The sequence below is a fragment of the Oxyura jamaicensis genome, chromosome 7 (assembly GCF_011077185.1).
Source record: "Oxyura jamaicensis isolate SHBP4307 breed ruddy duck chromosome 7, BPBGC_Ojam_1.0, whole genome shotgun sequence".
NCBI classification, from domain to species: domain Eukaryota; kingdom Metazoa; phylum Chordata; class Aves; order Anseriformes; family Anatidae; genus Oxyura; species Oxyura jamaicensis.
The window spans coordinates 13,604,889-13,623,201 of NC_048899.1; the positions used below are offsets into that span (position 1 = coordinate 13,604,889).

The 18,313-nt window shown below is 41.9% G+C and overlaps 1 protein-coding gene across 1 annotated transcript in view; it reads left to right on the plus strand.

Moving 5' to 3' along the window:
• ITPRID2 (ITPR interacting domain containing 2) overlaps positions 1-18,313 on the plus strand; it is a 41,591-nt gene that overhangs the window by 6,632 nt on the left and 16,646 nt on the right. The window contains exons 5-11 of the mRNA XM_035331031.1: positions 278-334; positions 2,972-3,008; positions 4,228-4,326; positions 4,839-5,047; positions 5,987-6,696; positions 9,802-9,874; positions 15,768-15,859. Coding sequence (XP_035186922.1) covers positions 278-334; positions 2,972-3,008; positions 4,228-4,326; positions 4,839-5,047; positions 5,987-6,696; positions 9,802-9,874; positions 15,768-15,859 — 1,277 coding nt within the window. The remainder of the gene's footprint in view (positions 1-277; positions 335-2,971; positions 3,009-4,227; positions 4,327-4,838; positions 5,048-5,986; positions 6,697-9,801; positions 9,875-15,767; positions 15,860-18,313) is intronic.

Below are 18,313 nucleotides of genomic sequence, written 5' to 3' on the forward strand. Positions count from 1 at the left end.
GGTTTGTACTTGCAATTTGCTTGCAATCTGACTTGGGGATGTTTCTGAGCATAAAGTTCAAGCAGTGCTGTAGTTGTTTCCTTTCTTTTTTTTTTTATGTTCTCAAACGTAACTTCTTAGTGCATTTTTATTGTATGACTAATGCAGGGATTGTAAATATGGTCTAGTTGTATCCTGTTGTATCAACTGAAGTGTCTTGCTAATACCTTTAGTTAAGCTGTTAAAAAGAAAACACTGCAGCATTACAGTTGTTGAACTGCTAACTGTACATTTTCAGGCATGCTGGTGAGAAATGGAGGAAGTTTTGAAGATGACTTATCCCTGGGAGCCGAAGGTGGGTGTGGCAGGATTACGACTTTTTCTGTCGAAAAAAGAATCATGTTCAGTCATCTGATTTGTATTTTGAAAGATAGCATTTCCCTTTTGGTCAAAGTAAAGCTGACTAGAAAACCAGTGCAGAACACATAGGAAAATGCAAGTAAATATGCTTTCTGAGTTTATTAGAATATTGTGTTTGTTAAACATGCAGGTCTAACCTGAAGGTCAGAGTCAGCCCTGAGTTCCTTCTGCCCTCACATGTTAAAGCCCACAGCTGCAGCACAGCCCAGAGTACTTGCTGGAGCTGTGTGAAAGTGTTTTCCCCTGCGTGTTGTACTTGTCCATGGGTTCCTCTTAACAGTTGTGCATGCCCCACTTCCACCGAAACGCTTGGGAGTTGCAAGTTCAGGCTTTTGAAAGGAGAAATGAAATTCTGTCAGCCACGAGGCAAACTCACTAAGAGCTAAATGCTTTTAAAAAGGAAAAATGTCAAAGCTGAGCAAGTACTTTGGATCAGGCATGTTATATACTCTGCCATTGTTAGATGCTTTCCTTTTCTTTCTCTTTCTCTTCCCCTTTTAAAGGGAAGGAGATGTGGCTAGTCTTGTTTGGTTTAGCCTCCCTTGGTAGCTTACTCTGTTCATCACAGGGTAGAGGTGTCCACAAACCAACAAGCAAAAAACTTCTAACAGTAGATCCTGAAATAAAATAGCACAAAATAGTTTCTCAAACTGGGTGCTGGTGGTATCTGCAAGATAGGAGCTCTAAGACTGTATCTGTTATCAGTCAAATAAATTTAAAAAACAACCTTCATCTTTCAGTGTTTCTTCAACTACAGCTTTTAAAAAGTGTTAGAACCTGTGTAGTAGAAAGCCCTTTTGTCCACTGCTGTCTTTGTAGTGATGTTGAAGTAGTGGGACACAGCCTGGAGAAGGAAGTATCTTTAATATTTAAAGACTCAAGACTTCTGAGGAAAACAGTTGATCTGATAATGATGGAGAAGCAGTAAATTATTCGCTTACTGCAACAGATTAAATAGGATTATTTTTTTTTTCTGTCAGTCTTTTCCGCTTGTTAGATTGCCAGCAGTATGAAGATTTCATATGCAAAAATTTCTTTGTAACAATCATCCAAGATCTGAGCATATGACTAAGAATATGGGAGTCAGCACATTTTAGAAAGTCATGTCACTTTGTTTTTTTTTTTTTTTAATTTCAATTTTTCCCCTCATCATTCTCAAGGATTTCTGTTCTTGGGGAGCAGAGAGTCGTTTCCCTCCTTTTCAGATGAACAAGGTCTCAATGCTAGAATTGCTGGTTCATTTCCATGTGCAAGGACACGGGTGTTTCTGCAGGGCTTTGCTTCTGTGAGAGAACAACGGGACAACAGAGCTGCCTGGAGCAGTGCTGCGTGCCCTGTCATACAGACAGCCTGTTTTCGGCTGGCATGAATGCCTTGCTCTTGTGCATCCCTGGCTGCCGGAGCCCGGAGACAAGCCAGAGCCCTGTGAGAATGGCGTGGAGGGCACTGGATGGGGTTCTGTAACCCCACCACCCTGCTGAGCTGTTAAAACTCATGGTTCAGCAGCTAGAACTAGGCAACAGTTAATCCATGTAGATAGGCTTGTTTTCATATTATATGCAAGGATATTTAAAAAAATGCACATTCTGCATTTTGTATACATTTAAGTTCCTTCATGATGTTTCTGAAAAGGGAGGTGGTGATGTTTCCATGTTCTATTCCCCGTTGCTGACATTTCCCTTGGAGGCACAGCGAGTTTAGATGCAGGGTTTTCCTGGCAGCGTTTGACATACCTTTGCTCTTTCCATAGCTGATTCCGAGGGTTGCTATGACGTATGTGCGCTCCTTGCCTCTCTTCTGTGGCAAGTTTGTTAATATTGAGTCGCCTCTTTGGGGGAACTCATAACTTAAGGCTGGGGCTCAGCTCTCTTCTTTGACAGGGTGTTGATGTTGTAGGAGAATAATGCTGCCTGGGGTGCTGACGTGTGGAGCTGAGCTGCTGCAGCTTCAGAAAGGGCCGAGTTCCCCACAGGGGGCTGGTGACCAGGTGCCTGGCATCTGGTGGCTGGCCTCCTCAAGAGTACCCTTGACTCCCCATGTGGTGACAGGTCCCACCAGCTTGGTGTAGCTTTGGTTTGTGGCTGGCACAGCTTGGAGAGCCGGGGCCCGGCCCCCACCAAGAGTTAAATGTGTTGGTTTAAGGACACGCACGCGGTCTCTGTACCTGGCCATGGGCACCAGCTGCTCTTCTCTTCTAGCTGAGCAATCTTCACATGACTGCATCTCCTCCTCTTCAGCTGGTAATCATGTCTTCAACTGCAAAGCAATAAATTGTCTGTTTATATAACAATTGCCAACTTACTGCATGTAAAACTTCAAGTTAATATGATTCATTACGACAAGTAAACATGAGTCCATGCGAGATTTTATTTTAGACAAAGCCTGAATAAACCAGATTGTCTTTATATCAGCTGTAAACTAGGAACACTTGACAATCGTATTTATATGGAAAGAAAAATCTGGCACATGCGGGAGTATTCATAGAAGCGCTTGTTGGCTACTTTTTTGTGTCACTTGTGGGTAGCGTAATTGTGAGGAGCTTTGTGCATAACAACTTCTTGTTTCTCTACAGCTAACCATCTACGGAGTGATACCCAAATGGAAACATGGTAAACGTCTCTTTTTTATTTGTTTGTTTACTTCAGAGAAATATTTATATTGGAGGGAGAGGTGGAGAGGGTGCTGTGGATGTCATGTAGGCTACTCCAGAGCTAAAGCTCTTCTGGACCTGCCAGTCTGTGTGAGAAGGAAAGAGAAGACCTAGATAGCACAGAAATAGTCAATTTGAAATGCAGAAAAAAATGCAGCTTGTAATTATTCCAGTAGACATGAAGTAGTTTTGGGGGATGATGGGGGGGAGGGGGAAGGGGCGACGACACAGAAACAAGATCTTCTGAGTAACTATGGTAAGATTTACCTTCTTTGGCTCACTGATCCCTCGCCATTTCTGTTTTTGCCTGTCAGAGCAGGTGTCCTTTGGGAGTGGGGAAAAAGACTTAGAGAGGAGAAGCTCCTGCTTTATGAGGATAGCTTCTGAATTAAATGTACTGTAAATAAAACCCCTGCTGGGACTCCAGCAAACACTGGCAGAGCCTCGCTGTTCCTCCTGAGCCGGGCTCTGTAAATGTGCTCTCAGGTGAATCCTCTCACCTTTGGTTTCTTCGTGGTTGTTCTGCTGTGTGCGCTCTAGGATTTGCATGGTAAAATCCCCCCTTGGCAGGTTTGTCGCTAGGAGTAAATAACGGCACGTCTGAGCCGGAGGTACCAGCTAACGCTGAGCAGGCTTCTCCAGACGCAGGAAGGAAATAGCTTGGGATTGGGAAAGAAACTGGCCCGCAGTCCCTCTTGGAGCTCATCTTGCTCCATTTCCTCCAGCCCGGAGCCTCTTTGCTTTCCTCGGGAGCCTGCTGGGTGCAGCCAAGGGTGAGGGAGGGCCGCAGCAGGGCCGGGTGGTCCTGCCCGAGGAGGCAGCGGGCCGGGCAGGGGCAGGCCGGGCAGGGCAGGGCAGCTTGCCCGAGGCTGGGCTTCCTCACTGGAGGAGGGTGGGATCGGGGAGGGTGGGGCAGCCGGGGCAGATCAGGGTTTGTTTTCTCAGCTTGCATTTGCCTTCAAATACTTAGAGTCTACATACGTTTTTACTGAGGCGTCTCAGGGCTCGCTTTTGTTATTGTATTTCAATAAGTGACATGGCTAATATAAACCAGATAACGCTGAACGGGGAAAGAGAAATTCAGCAGCATTGGAGACTTAGCTCCGCTCTGAGACGGAGAATCAAATCCCCGAACAAAAGGGGTTTATCGCAGTGGTCCTGTCCATTTGTGTTGACAGCAATGGTATGCTGGCGAAGGAGAGGAGGCTTCAGTTCCACCAGAAGGGGAGAAGTATGAACTCCACCGGCTCTGGAAAAAGCAGTGCAACTGTTTCAAGGTAAAAGAGTGCTATGCTTTGAAGGTCATGGCGCAGTTCAGTGGAATTTGGCTCTGTTTTGCTGGCAAAACTTACTTCTTCTGTTCCTAAGTTAAACGGACTTGGCTTGATTTATATGCATTGTTGCATTTAGTAGCTGAGAAGGGAATTTTCATTTGGTTGCTTGAAAAACTGCTATTTGTTTTCAGTTGTGGTTTGCAGTAAATACTTACGGATGGTTCTAAGCTTTAGAAATGTTTGAAATCTCAAATGGCATTTTAAAATTGGAGCTCTGCAGAGGAAGGGCTGACCTTATAAATAACAGGATCGGATCTGAGATGTGTCAGGGCTGATGTCTCTGGTGGTGTGAACCAAAACTTCAGATGCAGATATCTCCAAAATTATTTCCTAAAGTAGTCTGAGCTGTAGGAGTCAAAAGTTCAATAGACAAAGCTTGCTGGTGGACTGAACTAGTAGTTGGACAGAAGGCACTGTGTCAGACATAGACAGTAAACATCTTGTCATTTGTCTAGTGTTTCTGAATTACTGGAGCTTTATGAGGAAGATCCTGAAGAAGTACTCTATAACCTTGGATTTGGAAGAGATGAACCAGATATTGCTTCAAAAATTCCAGCAAGGTTTTTTAATTCATCATCATTTGCCAGAGGAATAGATATCAAAGTGTTCTTGAATGCCCAGATGCAGCGCATGGAAGTGGAAAATCCAAATTTTGCTTTGACGAGTAAGTATGTTTTTGAAGCAAAGTTTATTTTATTTTATTTTTTTTAACTGCATAAACAATCTCAAAATAAGGTCTTATATCTAGTGTTCTGGCAAAACTCCTGTACAGTCTAAAAGCCAAATTCTATTCAGAAGCTATAAAGAGTCTCTAGCTTGGTGTTAAATATGGCAAGAGGTGACCATCTGTTTTTTACACCTTGGGACGAAGAAAAGAGATCTATAGCTGGGAAAAGAAACCAAAGGCGTCCTGTAGGATGTATATTGCCTTCTGTTTTGTTTCATTCCTGTCTCTTTCTTCCAAGTTTGTCTTCTGTCATAGATTTAGAGCACTGAAACAAATAGCTATATCTCTTTTTCTTGTGTTCTTCAGTATCCATGTGGTATTTTTGAAAGCTGTCGGCAGTGACCTACTTCTGTAGTTGTTGAGATCTGTCAGTATTGCTATTGACTTGGACAGGAGCTTTGTTAGGTCAGGAATGAGCATTTCTGAATTGGGGGCATAGCTGAAATGTCCTGTTGTATTTGTAGATGGACAGAGCAATCCATGTAACACTTTTCCTGCCAGCACTCTGTAAATTAACTTGCAGTTGTGTAGCCGTGTACCTTTTCTACTTTGTGAAGACTTTCCATGCTGTTCTCCTTGTGCGTTTACCAAACACTCTTGCAAAGTTTTTCTTCCATTTCTTTTTACTGTGTGGTATCACTTTCAGCTTACAGGACTAGACAGTGTTCAGTCCATCTCTGGGACTCTTGATATAAGTAGAGAGATATTTGTTGGGGTGGGTGGGTGCAGGTTATGATGAAAATTCCCTCTTCAGATATGAAGAGAAGAGCCGTCACTGACAGTTTGTACAATGTTGTAGAGATAGATCAGCAGTTCTGCGCTGTGATGACACCAAAGGTCCTCTTAAGCTCTTCCTTATATTTTCATCTTGTGCAGGTCGTTTTCGCCAGATTGAAGTGCTTACTACTGTGGCCAATGCTTTTTCCTCTTTGTATTCTCAAGTCTCTGGGACTCCGTTGCAGAAAATTGGTAGTATGAACTCAGTGTCTTCCAGCAAAGAAGCTTCCAGCCCTCCCCCTTTAAATCGCAGCAATACAGCCAGTCGGCTAATAAAGACTTTGTCTAAGCTCAATCTGTGCATTGCACAGCAGGCCGATGGTAGTGGCTGTCCTATACCTTCACCTGTTGAAAAAGCGAAAAGTCCAACTGAACCAGGGAGTGAGGAAAATGATGCTAAAAATGAATCCAAGTTACAAAAACACTCTAAAAAGAAAGACTCTCCCTCTTTTCTGGCTACTGTAAAAGAGGAGATAGCCAGTAGTCACATGAATGCTACAGACGCTCAAAAACCCGCAAGCCTGCTTGCTGGAACTGATGATAAGCAAGAGAATACTGTGCCTACGGCAGACGTGCAAAATAGCAGGCTGGCAAACCCCCAGGAAAGACTGTGTGAAGAATCTGGTCTTTTGGACTCTTCCAACGCCAGCAGCAGTTCCAACATGTCCAACAGCAGCACATCCGAAAGTGGCACCCCGACACAAAGGCCTCCTGTGGCATCACCAGGTAGAGAGCCCTGCATTCCCCTTGCAAACCCCTCCATAATGAATCTCATGCTTCAGCAGAAAGACTCCTTCGAGATGGAAGAGGTAGGTGGAAATATATGACTTTGTTTTCACATAGAGTTTACATAACTTGCTGGCTGCCAGCAGAGGAATGTTCCCTCCTGTGCAGTTGTCAGTGTTTTCTCCAGGAATGCTTTACATTCTCTAGATGATAAGACAGTTGTCACTTTCTCTTGGTAGGCTGTGCTAATTGATCCTCTTATTGAAATAATGCTGTTGATGTTGTTGTTGTTGTTCCTGAGAGTCAGAATGAGTGCTCTCATTCTTTTCATCAAGCGCAGGTAATTGCAGTCACTGGCAAAACCTATTAGGAACTTTTCCGTTCTTAACATGATCTTTTCTTGTGGAAATAGACCTAGGTTAGACTTTGTATATAAAAAAGCCTTTGTAGACTGCTAACTTTTAATCTTTATTTATTGTTACCTAAAAGTAAACACAATAAGTTTGTGGATTGAGCAAGACGGTGAAAAGTGCTGTTGTGTAGGGTAAGGTGCTCATCTCATGGTTTTGGTTTTGATGGCAATCTACTGTATGTGGTCTTGTTTGTTCTCTAGAAATTAATATGATGAAACTCGCTGTTCAGTGCACCTTTGGCAGTGGCTTAGATATGAATTTCTTACTAGCTGCCTTTTAACTTCTTCGTAAATGCATTTATCCATTTTTTTTTTGATTGATCATTGTCCCAAAGGGATTCTAATACCCAGATTCCTGTACATAATTCACTTATAAGGCTAGTAAATATGCAGCCTACAAATTCAAAAATGCATTTTTTATTTTTGTATAGACTCACGCTTTGAATTACAAGAGCTCTCTTAAATTAGCAGATGGTTTTGTGGACACATTTTGAAGTATCTGTTGTTAACAATCCAGCAGTTAACTTTTTCATTTATGGGAAATTTATATGTAAAATGAAGGGTGGTGATTTCTGTGCTGAAATGTGTGAAGAAAACAGGCCAATAGAAAGCTTCCAGATTTTTACTGAATGACAAAGTGATGATTTAGCAGGTACTGTTTAGTGTTGTGTTTGCACTGCAGGCTTTTGAGTGTCTCCTAGAACTGATGTTGTAGTTGAAGACACTTAATTAAATTGAAAGAGGTAATCTAGCCTGTTGTAGTTCCTGCTATTTGTTTGAGCCTCTGTGCCATCACCCCCATGTTGTGTGGCCATCTACTAAATGAAAACAAAGGATTAATCCAACTGAGGGGAGGAAAAGAAACTTGGTGTATTTTGATTTATTCAAATAACTCCTGGCTTACTTTTCAGCTGCATAATTTTCTTCATCCAGTTTGTTGCGTACAGATGTTTGTGTTGGCAAAATGGGAGGGGTCTGAGCGGCAATGGCTTTTTGCTGCATTCTCAGGAGTTGGACTGGTTTTATATATCCCAGAGGAGAAAACTGTATTTTGGCACTTCTGGGTGAAGTTGAAACAAATTTAAAAACAAAAAACACAGAATTTTCTTTCAGAGTAAGTTAGACTTTTATAAAGCGTTATGGAAGGAAGAAGGCTTACCAAACTCTGCACAAGCCAAATGCAATGCATTTGCAGAGTTTTGGTCGACACACTTTGCAGTGATGCCAGTACATAAACACAGCTGTTTTGGCATGATGACATGTGGTGTGGGATGGAGTTGTGGTGAATTTTGTTTACGCAATCTAATATATACATATCAACTGCCTTCAGATCCCTGGCAGGAGGGATTCAGCTTTATTAAAGAAACTTTAGAACAATACCTGGCAGCTTGATTTTATTTTTGTTCATCTCTAAGCAGGGTCTAATGAACAATAAACTGTACTAGAAACAGTGAAAATAACTCCTCCCACCCTTTTCTCTTGATTTGGAGTGCATTCATATGCCTAAGAAAGATGACAGATATATCAAGGAAGCTCTTTGCAGGCCGACAAATGCCTTGGCGGTTCGAGCGCCCTTAGGAAGTCTGTCGCTGTGAAGATAGCTGCTGCGGGGGTGAGTCAGGGCAGGATTTCCCCCAAAGTCCCTCTCCTGAGATGGCCAATTAGAATCACGAAGGTCATTTACCAGCATCGATATTGGCTGAAGGGACGGGAGCAGAGGGGAGTGCTTCTGCGCACTCATCTAGCAGTGCCACTGACACGGCCGGGGTGCTGTCTCCTAGCCAAGGACAGGAGGTGGAAGGTATTTAGGTGAGAAGAGGCTTGGTGGTTTGGAAGCAGCAAATTTAGCCATCGGAAGCTGGGAGGCTTAAGAAAATCAAGACATCTTTCCCGGAAGGCCAGTCTGATCAAAGGGCTTGTAAGATTACTTGCTGTTCCCGTTTGTTGTTGTTATTGTAGTTGTTTGTTTTGATTTTTAATTTTTTTAAAAAGACACTTTTTCTAAACTTAAATGGTGAGCCCCTTCTCTGCTCCCCTGCATTTGGGCAAAATAATAATTTACCTCTGAAAAACAGCCTTTGTCTCCTAAAGGATAAGTCTTCCAATTTAGTGTGTAAGAATAACGCTGTTTGCTTATTAATGATGAAAAGTTCAGGCCAAGTACTTGCCAAAATCCCTCTAATTGAGAAAATGTACTCTTGTGGCGGCTATACACATGATATCAATGCAAATAGAGTATCTTCTTTAACCAAATGCTAATTTGGGCTTTAAACTATTACTGTGCTGATTTTGCATTTTTAATTTATTTAAAATTAGAAACGAAAATGTCATTGTTTGGTAATTTTGAAATTAGGCAGGCATCCCATTAGAGGGGAGGGTTAGGAGGTAGTTGCATTGGGGGTTTTGTGCATGTAGATTTGCACGTGAACCATGAGTATTCCCTCTGTTGCCCCCAAAATAAAATGTACTACAGCTTTTGAACTAAACAAAGGCCTTCCTGTTGAGATTTTAGGTATATTCTTTTCATCATTTGAGAAGTTGTCTACGAACTGCTTTCTTAATAAGGCTGTTTCACAAAGTGATTAAGTAACAGGATTAATTTTCATTTAGTTTTAAGTTTCCCAGTTGAAATCTGCATGGCTCTGCATACATTATCTTCCTGTTTTGTGGAAGACACAGTAAAAGTATTTCCACAGGTAGTACCCTGGTGAAGTCTGGAGTAGCACAGGAACGTATTCCAGTTGATCTGACAATACTCATCTCCTGTTCCCTGTAGATCCAGAGTACAGAGGGAGATTTACCACACGTTCCAGCTTCCCACCAGCTGGCGGTGACCAAATCAAGGAAAGGTGAGTAGACAGCAGCATGCTGAGACTGCTTCCCTTTCTGAAATGCCGAAATCTGAGACTTCTAAAGTTTCTGTTCTCTTTAGAAGAGAAGAAAGATGCGTGTTTCCATTTCAGTTAAATCACAGAACCTTACTGCAAAGTGGCAACCAAATTACAGGCAGGATGACAGCGCTGTAACCTCACTGCCTGTTTTCACTTTTGTGCCATTGATGATAGCTCAGAGAAACTGAAATGTTAATTCAAATTGTATGGGATTTTTTTTTTTTTTTTCCCTAGCAAATCCTGTAATTTAAGGTACCTATTTAAACTAAAATTACATTGTTTTAAACCTAAATTGCATGGTATGTCCAGCTTTTGCCTATGTGCTACTGCTTCATCTGAGGGCTGGCTGCAGAGAAGACTGGTGTCTCTGCACCCACATGGAAGTCATATTCCTTGGTGTGACAAAATGCACTGGCTCTTGTGGCTCAGGTAGTCTGTGCTTTCATCTCAAATCATTATTTATATTTTATGGCTTGGGAGAGGTACAAGGCAGATAAATTTTGTGACAGTTACTGGCCTTTGCCCAAAGTTGGAAAATTAAGTCTGTTCTCTACCTGTGTAATTAATGAACTAGATCTTGTTGCATTTAGCTACATGCCTTGCTTTGATGCAGTATCTTGGTGAAACATGACTAGTTATCTATGTAAGTTGCTAAAGAGAGGCACACAAACCTGTCTTAAGACACGGAGATCATCTTTTTTGCCTTTCCATAAATGATCTGAGTCTTGTGAACTGCCAGCTGAATTACATTAGTATGGTTGAGCATACTCTGAACCTCCTGAAGGTTAATGACTGGCTATTGTAGCTTGTGCTACAAATTCAGCAGTGTTTTGTACAACACAGCATTGCACTTGCAAGTATTCTTTTCAGAGAAAGGTGACTTATGGAACTAGCAGCTGCAGTCAAGGAGTAGAAGAAATATAGATATATTTTTCTTCTTCAAAAAAGCTAGCTTTGTGGCTTTGGACCTCTGTAGATACATTACCCTCTTTCTCCATGCAAGCAAAAAGAAAATAAGATGATCATGTGTATACGTGCTGAAAGGCACCTAGCAGTTCTAGCAGTGGGTCTCTAGTGTGGCAGGAGTAGGGCGTGCTGGTTTGTGTCTCCCAGCTAGTATATCCCACCTGTTTCTGAATACACTTGGCAAAGAGTAGCAATGACACTTTGCCCTTGTTCTAGTATTGCCAAGAGTTCTCAGGTAAATTGTCTTATGTGGATATCAATGCTGATGGCAAGCGTGCATGTTTGCTAAAAATCAGTTTGGGATTAATTTTTTATTTTACCTGGAAGATGTAGAAAGTGTATGATGTTGTTATATACAGGTCATGGTGAAATTGCCCAGAAGTAAAGCATTTGGTACGAACTTACCTGAAACTTTGAAATAGTTAGGCTTTTTTGCAGGTTGTTCAACATGACCAGTGTAGAGTTTTGGTTTCTCAGGAAGCAGGTGCTCGCCGGATTGGAAGACATCCAGTGTCAGTGGTCACTCTTGGAAAATGCTGTTTGTTGTGTCTGAATGTGTAATTCTGCTCTTACAAGCAATCACTAGAGGTGGGATCAGCTTGACACTCAAGAACTGGTCTTCTGTTACAATGTGATTTCAGCTGAGGATTCTCGTAGAGACTCACCACTTCCAGTGGTATTGGCTGTGCTGTACACAAGCACCCATCTATGAAGATTTGTTCCAGATAATTATTTCCTATGTTGGAATAACTTAATACTTTTTTTTTTTTTTTTTCCCTCCTGTAGGGGTACTTCTGTGTTAATTAGCAGGGTTAGTGCCGTTCAATACAGAATGTCGCAAATCTTGCAGTGTTATCTTACTTCTACACAGAGAGCTGTGGATGCTTTCTCTGACATTTACAGTAGTTGGGACGGCATTTGGAGAAGGTCTACAATAAGATGTGAAGTATTTGAATTAAAAAAATGTCTTCACAGCCTGGAGAGTATTAACATATGCTTGAAAAGCACTGAGGGTGCTGCAGCTTAGGCTCCCCATTACAGCATGTTTCACGTTTCAGATTAGCTGTTGCAAACCTCAAATGTAGCTATCTTTTTGCTCATGGATTGTATATCTGTTTTAAGGAGTAAGCTTCAGTTGCTTTGCGCTGTAAACATACAGTGCTATTAAATGTCCACTATTAAAAACAAAACAAGCATTACAAAACAAAAGCATCCAGAAAAACCCCACCTTTTACAGTTATCTGGAAGGAAAGTTCGTTAGTTAAAAAAACAAAATTCTTCCTGACATTTATACAGCAGTATCCATTCCAAAAATGCCCAACAAACAGGACAAATATAGGTACAACTTGTACAGAACAAAGTATTCTCAGGGCTTTGTGAATTGTGAGCGTTTGGTTGCTGCCATCAGCAGCTTTGTGAAATTTTGAGTAGCCCCAGACCTGTTTCTTTTGTGGTATCTGACACAGATAGTCAAAAACAGTAACTAGTTTTGAAAATCTAGTCCTTAAAAGCGAAGAAAGCACATCATCAGCACTTCCTGTCCTTAACATATTATTGTATTTATGGCTCTTAGTGGGTGCAGCTCCACAGTAGACAGGAGATGAGGGAGTGAAAAGAAAACATTTGGAACAGATTTAGAATTCACAGGAATCTGTGTTCGTATATCCAGAAACTAAGAAATCCCTGGAAATTTTAAAGAGTTTCCACAGGAGTGCTCCCTACAGGGCTGGTTTCACTAGTGCTGGGGTGCCATGTGTGATCAATATGGGAAAGCAGGGCAACAAGTCTTTAATCCTGGAATGGGATACTTCATAACTAAGTTGGGGAGTGTCAATTTATTAATAACCTCATAAAAAACAGAGTGCATTAGAGCTTTACCAATACTGCAGATGAAAGAAATGTAGATGTTACTAGAGCTTCACAGGCGGTTTCTGTGCATTTCTCCTCCTCTTCTGCATCAGCAGTAGAGTGAGGCAGAACACGTAAGACAATTATTTGATAGGACTGTTTGGATCTGTGAGACTGTCAGTCCATTGGCAGTTGAATATTATTTTACAAAAAATGAATTATTTCATTGTTTGATAATGATTCTCTAATTATTATTATTATTATTTTTGGTAAACCATAGACCTGTTTCTTCATCATCTATTCCTGTTTAGAACTTTGACAGCTTATTTTCTGTATTTCTGAATACCTGAATTTTTCTGGCATGTATTCCATGCGTAAAAATATTTTAATGTTTTGTACAACTTAAAGCAATCATCCAAGGGACATTTTCATTTGTGCTCAGTTTGACTGAGCACTTGGTTTGATTGTTCCTTCTCTTTTTATTCATCTTGGCTGGTTCCTTTTCCCACACTTTCCTTACACTTTTAGAGAAAAGTATATAATTAATATCAGCCTTTGATGCTGAGTTTTCTGCATTCAGTGTAAAGAGAGGGGAGCCATGTCTGATCAGCACCTCTTTGTCTTAAGACTCTGTGTAGCCAGGAGGCATTTTAACCAAGATCTGAATGTAACTTGGTAGGTTTTTATTTTTTATTTCTTTAAAGCTTCCCCCTCACCTGCTTGGATCTGAGAGACATCCAGGTGCCGTGGAGCAGGTTGTACATCTGGATCAGCACTTGACAAGAAGGGTGGATACCATTACATATCAGCATAGCCCAATGCAATAGTTGATATTTCTAATCTTTACAGAGCCAAACCTTATCATTTCACTACCAAAGTAGTAGAGATTCCTGTTTGTTAAAAGTTTTTACTGCATTTACATGGTAGTCGTATAGAGGAGAATTCTGAGAATGTGCAAGAGACAAAGGTAGGTTATGGTAGAAGACAACTAATCATACTTAGAAAATGTCTTCTCTGATTTGTTTTAAAATGTTCAGAAGACATCCTGGCACTTTTGCAGCAGGAATGGATGGCTACATTAAGGGAATGTATCTTTAGGTGGCACCGAGGCAGTTTGAAGCTGTTCATACAGCACTAATCTCTTGCCATGGATAAAGACGATGAGACAGGTATGAGTGAGCTAGGTTGGCCACTTAACTGGCAGTATCTGTCACGCAAGGCTGTCAAAGCACGTACATCTATGTCTGTATATATGTATGACTGAAAAGGAAATAGAAAGGCAGGTCAATATTTTTATTGAGCAGTGATAAATTCCACACATGTGAAACCAGATGCCAGTACACACACCGGTGAATTCCTTTATCTGAACTATTTGGTATCTCTCTCCTGTAGCTAAGGCTTTCAGGGCTAGTGCTTTTTTTTTTTTTTCTTTTTCTTTTATTTTTTTTTCTCTTTTAAATTAAAACTCATCAGATGGGAAAAGAAACAGAGAGGAGGCCGAAATATGTGACTGTTCACCTCAGAGAAGGTGGTAGCTTCCCACCAGACCCAGATGTAGTGGCAACCTGCGCCAAGCAGTGTAAATTGTATTGTGTGCTTGCTATGAGCCAGGTCTGGTCCAAGTGAAGTAATCCCTATTGTCTTCACTGGGAGCTGGGTGGGGATGTCTGCCTTGTGGCAGAAAAAAAGTTGTTTATCATTGCAGGATATTGTGGCTACCATGATAACAGAGTAGCAGCACAATTTGAAAGGCACTCCCTAAAAGCGGTATGAAATCTTCGATGAAGAAGTTTAAAGGGCAGTTTCCCTATCCTTTTGTTCTCCAGCTTCTGTGCCTATGCAGGCTTTTATTTCTGCATTAGTGAAATGGTCATCAAACTTAATATAAAACAATAATTAGTTTTGAATATCCAGCAGTTTCAAAACAGTTTTCATAATACATTCCAATGCATTGAGCTGTGAACTGGGATTAATTATATGATGACAGTTAAGTGGTGGAAGGAATGCGGGGCAAAATTCTGTGTTCAGCTGCCGAGAGCAGAGCAGCAAGCTTCTGCACCAGGGCAGGGGGGTAGCAGGGTGTGGGTCTAAAGGCTGATGGGGTTTTAGCCCATACCCAAGCTCTTACAGGTCTGCTGAGGACTAGAGGTGAGATGTGGTTGTTGCCCAGGCTGCCATGGTCACGGGGGTGTGAGGTAAACCCCGAATGTGAGAAGTGCCTCCTGTGTCCCGTGGAGAAGAATGCTGTGCCATGCAGCACCATGCTGTGGAGCTTACTGAGATCTCCTGGCCAAGGAGCTCTGTAGTATAGGGCTTGCACCAGAGGACACCACTCCTGGGTAGCACTGAGGATTTTGGAGTCTCTTTAAGCTATTTAAACATTTACCTAATGTGAGTAGAAAGGAGCAAGAAGGAGGATCTTATCTCTGGAGTACAAAATGAATGCTGGGAATGTGCTTTGTTGGTTGCCAGTCAGTGTGTTAGGGATGTTTTGTGTTTGTCCACCAAACCAGTGAGGGACCGTCTCTAGCAGTTCTCTGTCCTGTGCACTGCTCTCTGCACAACTAGTTCTGCTCCACTCGATGCATGGGATGGTGTGGGCCGGCAGGAGACGCGTGAGCTCCTTTATCGCTCTGATCAGGAGGGCAGGCAAACCTGTACAAGTCAATACAAAAGCAGCTGTGGCACTGAATGCATGTGAATTAACCAGTGATTCAGTTTTGTGGAAGGAAAACTGCAGCAGTGGCATCAGCAGCAGACTTTTTCCCACAGCACAGAAAAAAAAATAATAATCTCTTCCACTACTGCTTGAAGTTTCACAAGTAGACCTTTGCATGAGGAGAGGTTTTGCACTTCATATGATTGAAACAAAGAGTTTTTTTTTTTCTGCATTGTTCAAAGGGGAATTTGGAAAGGAATTGCGCTATCTACTTGTGTTACTTTGATGTAAAAGGAAAGCATGTATTGAGTGTGACTGGGCTTAAGCAGTTATGATCTGTAAATGAATTACAGTTGGGTTTTGCTTTGTTTTAAGCAGATCAGCTGTTACGGACTGCTAGTCAGCATTCGGATAGTAGTGGCTTTGCTGAGGATTCTTCCACAGACTGCTCTCCGTTTAACCAGCTTCAGGTGAGTTTTCCATATTGGGGCTGAAATATTACCTGTAAGTATGGTAGAGGAGAGACCTGGGGAGGGAAGGAGGGATACTGGTGTTTGACCTCCTTGATCATGACTGCTAGTCCCAGTCCTGATAAAATTTTTCATTTTCTGAACTGGATTTGCTGAGTCCTTTACCCTGTGTTAAAATTTTAAAACCTTTCTGATAGGAGAATCTGAGTATATGTGGGCCTGGAATAAGCTCTAAATTTGTATTTCCTGTATGCTGTTCATAGAACAGCTTGGGCCATGGGCAAGGATGCCACCCACTAGATCAGGTTGCCCAGGGCCTCATCCACCCAGTCCTTGAACACCTCCAGGGATGGGGCATCCACAGCTTCTCTGGGCAACCTGTTCCAGTGCCTCACCACCCTCTGAGTGAAGAATTTCCTTCTAACATCTAATCTAAATCTCCTCTCTTTCAGTGTAAAACCATTTCCCCTTGTCCTTTCATTATCTGTCCAAGCAAAAAGTTGTTCTCCATATATTTTATAAGTCCCCTTTAAGTATTGAAAAGCTGCAACGATCTCTTCCCAGAGCATTCTCTTCTCCAGGCTGAACATCCCCAACTCTCTCAGCCTGTCTTCATAGGAGAGGTGCTCCAGCCCTCTGACCATCTTCGTGGCCCTCCTCTGGACCTGCTCTAACAGCCCCACATCCTTTTGGTGCTGCGGGCCCCAGCCCTGGATGCAGCAGTCCCGGTGGGGCCTCACAAGGGCAGAGCAGCTGGGGGCACAATCCCCTCCCTCCATCTGCTGACCACTCCTCTGGTGATGCAGTCCAAGATGCATTTGGCTTTCTGGGCTGTTCACAGTATATCTTTTGTCACTGGCTCAGGCTCCAGAATTGCAGTCCATTCGTCTCATGACTGCAGTGAGCAGATTTAAGGTAATGAAAGACTTTAGCTTTTCTGGTGATCATTAATTTCTTGCATCGTTTTTGCCTTCCCACTCATTTTTTACATGCTTTTCTATTTAGTTATTTTTTTAGCTAGCGGCAGACAGAATGTGAAAACAATTTCATACTAACTTTACTGAGAAGGTATACTAATATTTAGTCAGTCTTAAGCTCCCACATTCTTTCCTGTTCCAGGTGCTTTGATCTCGGTCCTGGAATTTGCAGTGACACTGACCAGAGCTCTCAGGTCTTAAGGGAGGGATGCTTTCGTTTAGCCAGGTGCTTCTGAGACTGCCCAATACGTACATGTGCTCAGCATTATACCTGATACCTAGGAGAGGTGGTCTCTGCCTCTCGTAAGTCATTCACACAGTATTAACCATAGTTTGGTTGGCCTCTCAATCAGCCAGAGAAAACTCCGAGATGGATCCTGGTCGCAAGGCCATTGGGTAGCTGTCTGGGACCTAAACCACAGTCGAGAGAATACAGCAGTGGAAGCTTGGGTATCACCAGTAACGTCATTTCTGTGGCTTTCAGCTACTGAGCTTTTTTACTGTACAGTGACTTTCCTTGTGGCACACGAAACACATTTTAAAAGCCATTTTGTACTTACTAGGAGGTTCCCATCCTCCCCATCCACCAAAGTTTGCTTTTCAGTTTTGATACTGGTATTCAGTCCTTTTCCATTTAGTACTTTGCCAGCTGAGTACCAAAATGGAAGACAAGACAGGTCTAGTCTTTGTGTCTCCAGTAAACATCAACTTACACTTACCAAGAGCAACAGAGAGAAGAAAGGAAATCATGAGCATGAGCTTCTGTAATGAGCATAATAATCTGAGATACTGGTTCTACTCTGTACTAAACTGGGGCTACACTGAAATTGGCAGGCATGTTAGAAGGAGTCTCAGACTAGAATTGGTCACTCCTGATCTTTATATCGGTTACAACCTGATAAAGAGTCAATTAAAAATGTGTTGCAACTAAATGCCTCTTCACTGGAAGGCTAGTGGAGTTTGTTTGTGTTGGTTGCAAAGTGATGAGATTTTTCTGCTTTCTATTATACTGTTTTGAAAAGATATATTGAGAGTGCATGAGATTTGTGCCATGGGGTTGCTAGGCTTTCTTCTGCCACTGTCACTGCTTTATTCAGACCAAGTACTGAGCTGAATTTAGAAAATACGGATGAATAATGAGACTAGGGAATAAGAGAACTTGGCAGCTAGTGAAGAGAACCTATGAAAAGAAGATGAAGGGGATGCAGAGGGGTGTATGGTAAGTTAGTGCCATCTACTGTTAAATAATTGACTCTAGCAGCCATAGCATTCCTCTGGAACTCATGAGAAAACTGGCAAACTGGAATTGTATTTCCTTTCTTCCTTGACAGCCAAAAAAAGATTTATAGGGGATATTTTGGTTTCAAGGTAGGATATTCTTCGGGGAATTTCATGTTACCAAAGAAGTTAGAAAAATTCTCCATACAAGTACTTGAATTTTTGTTTGCCTGGCTTATAAGTAAACAATGTGATGGAG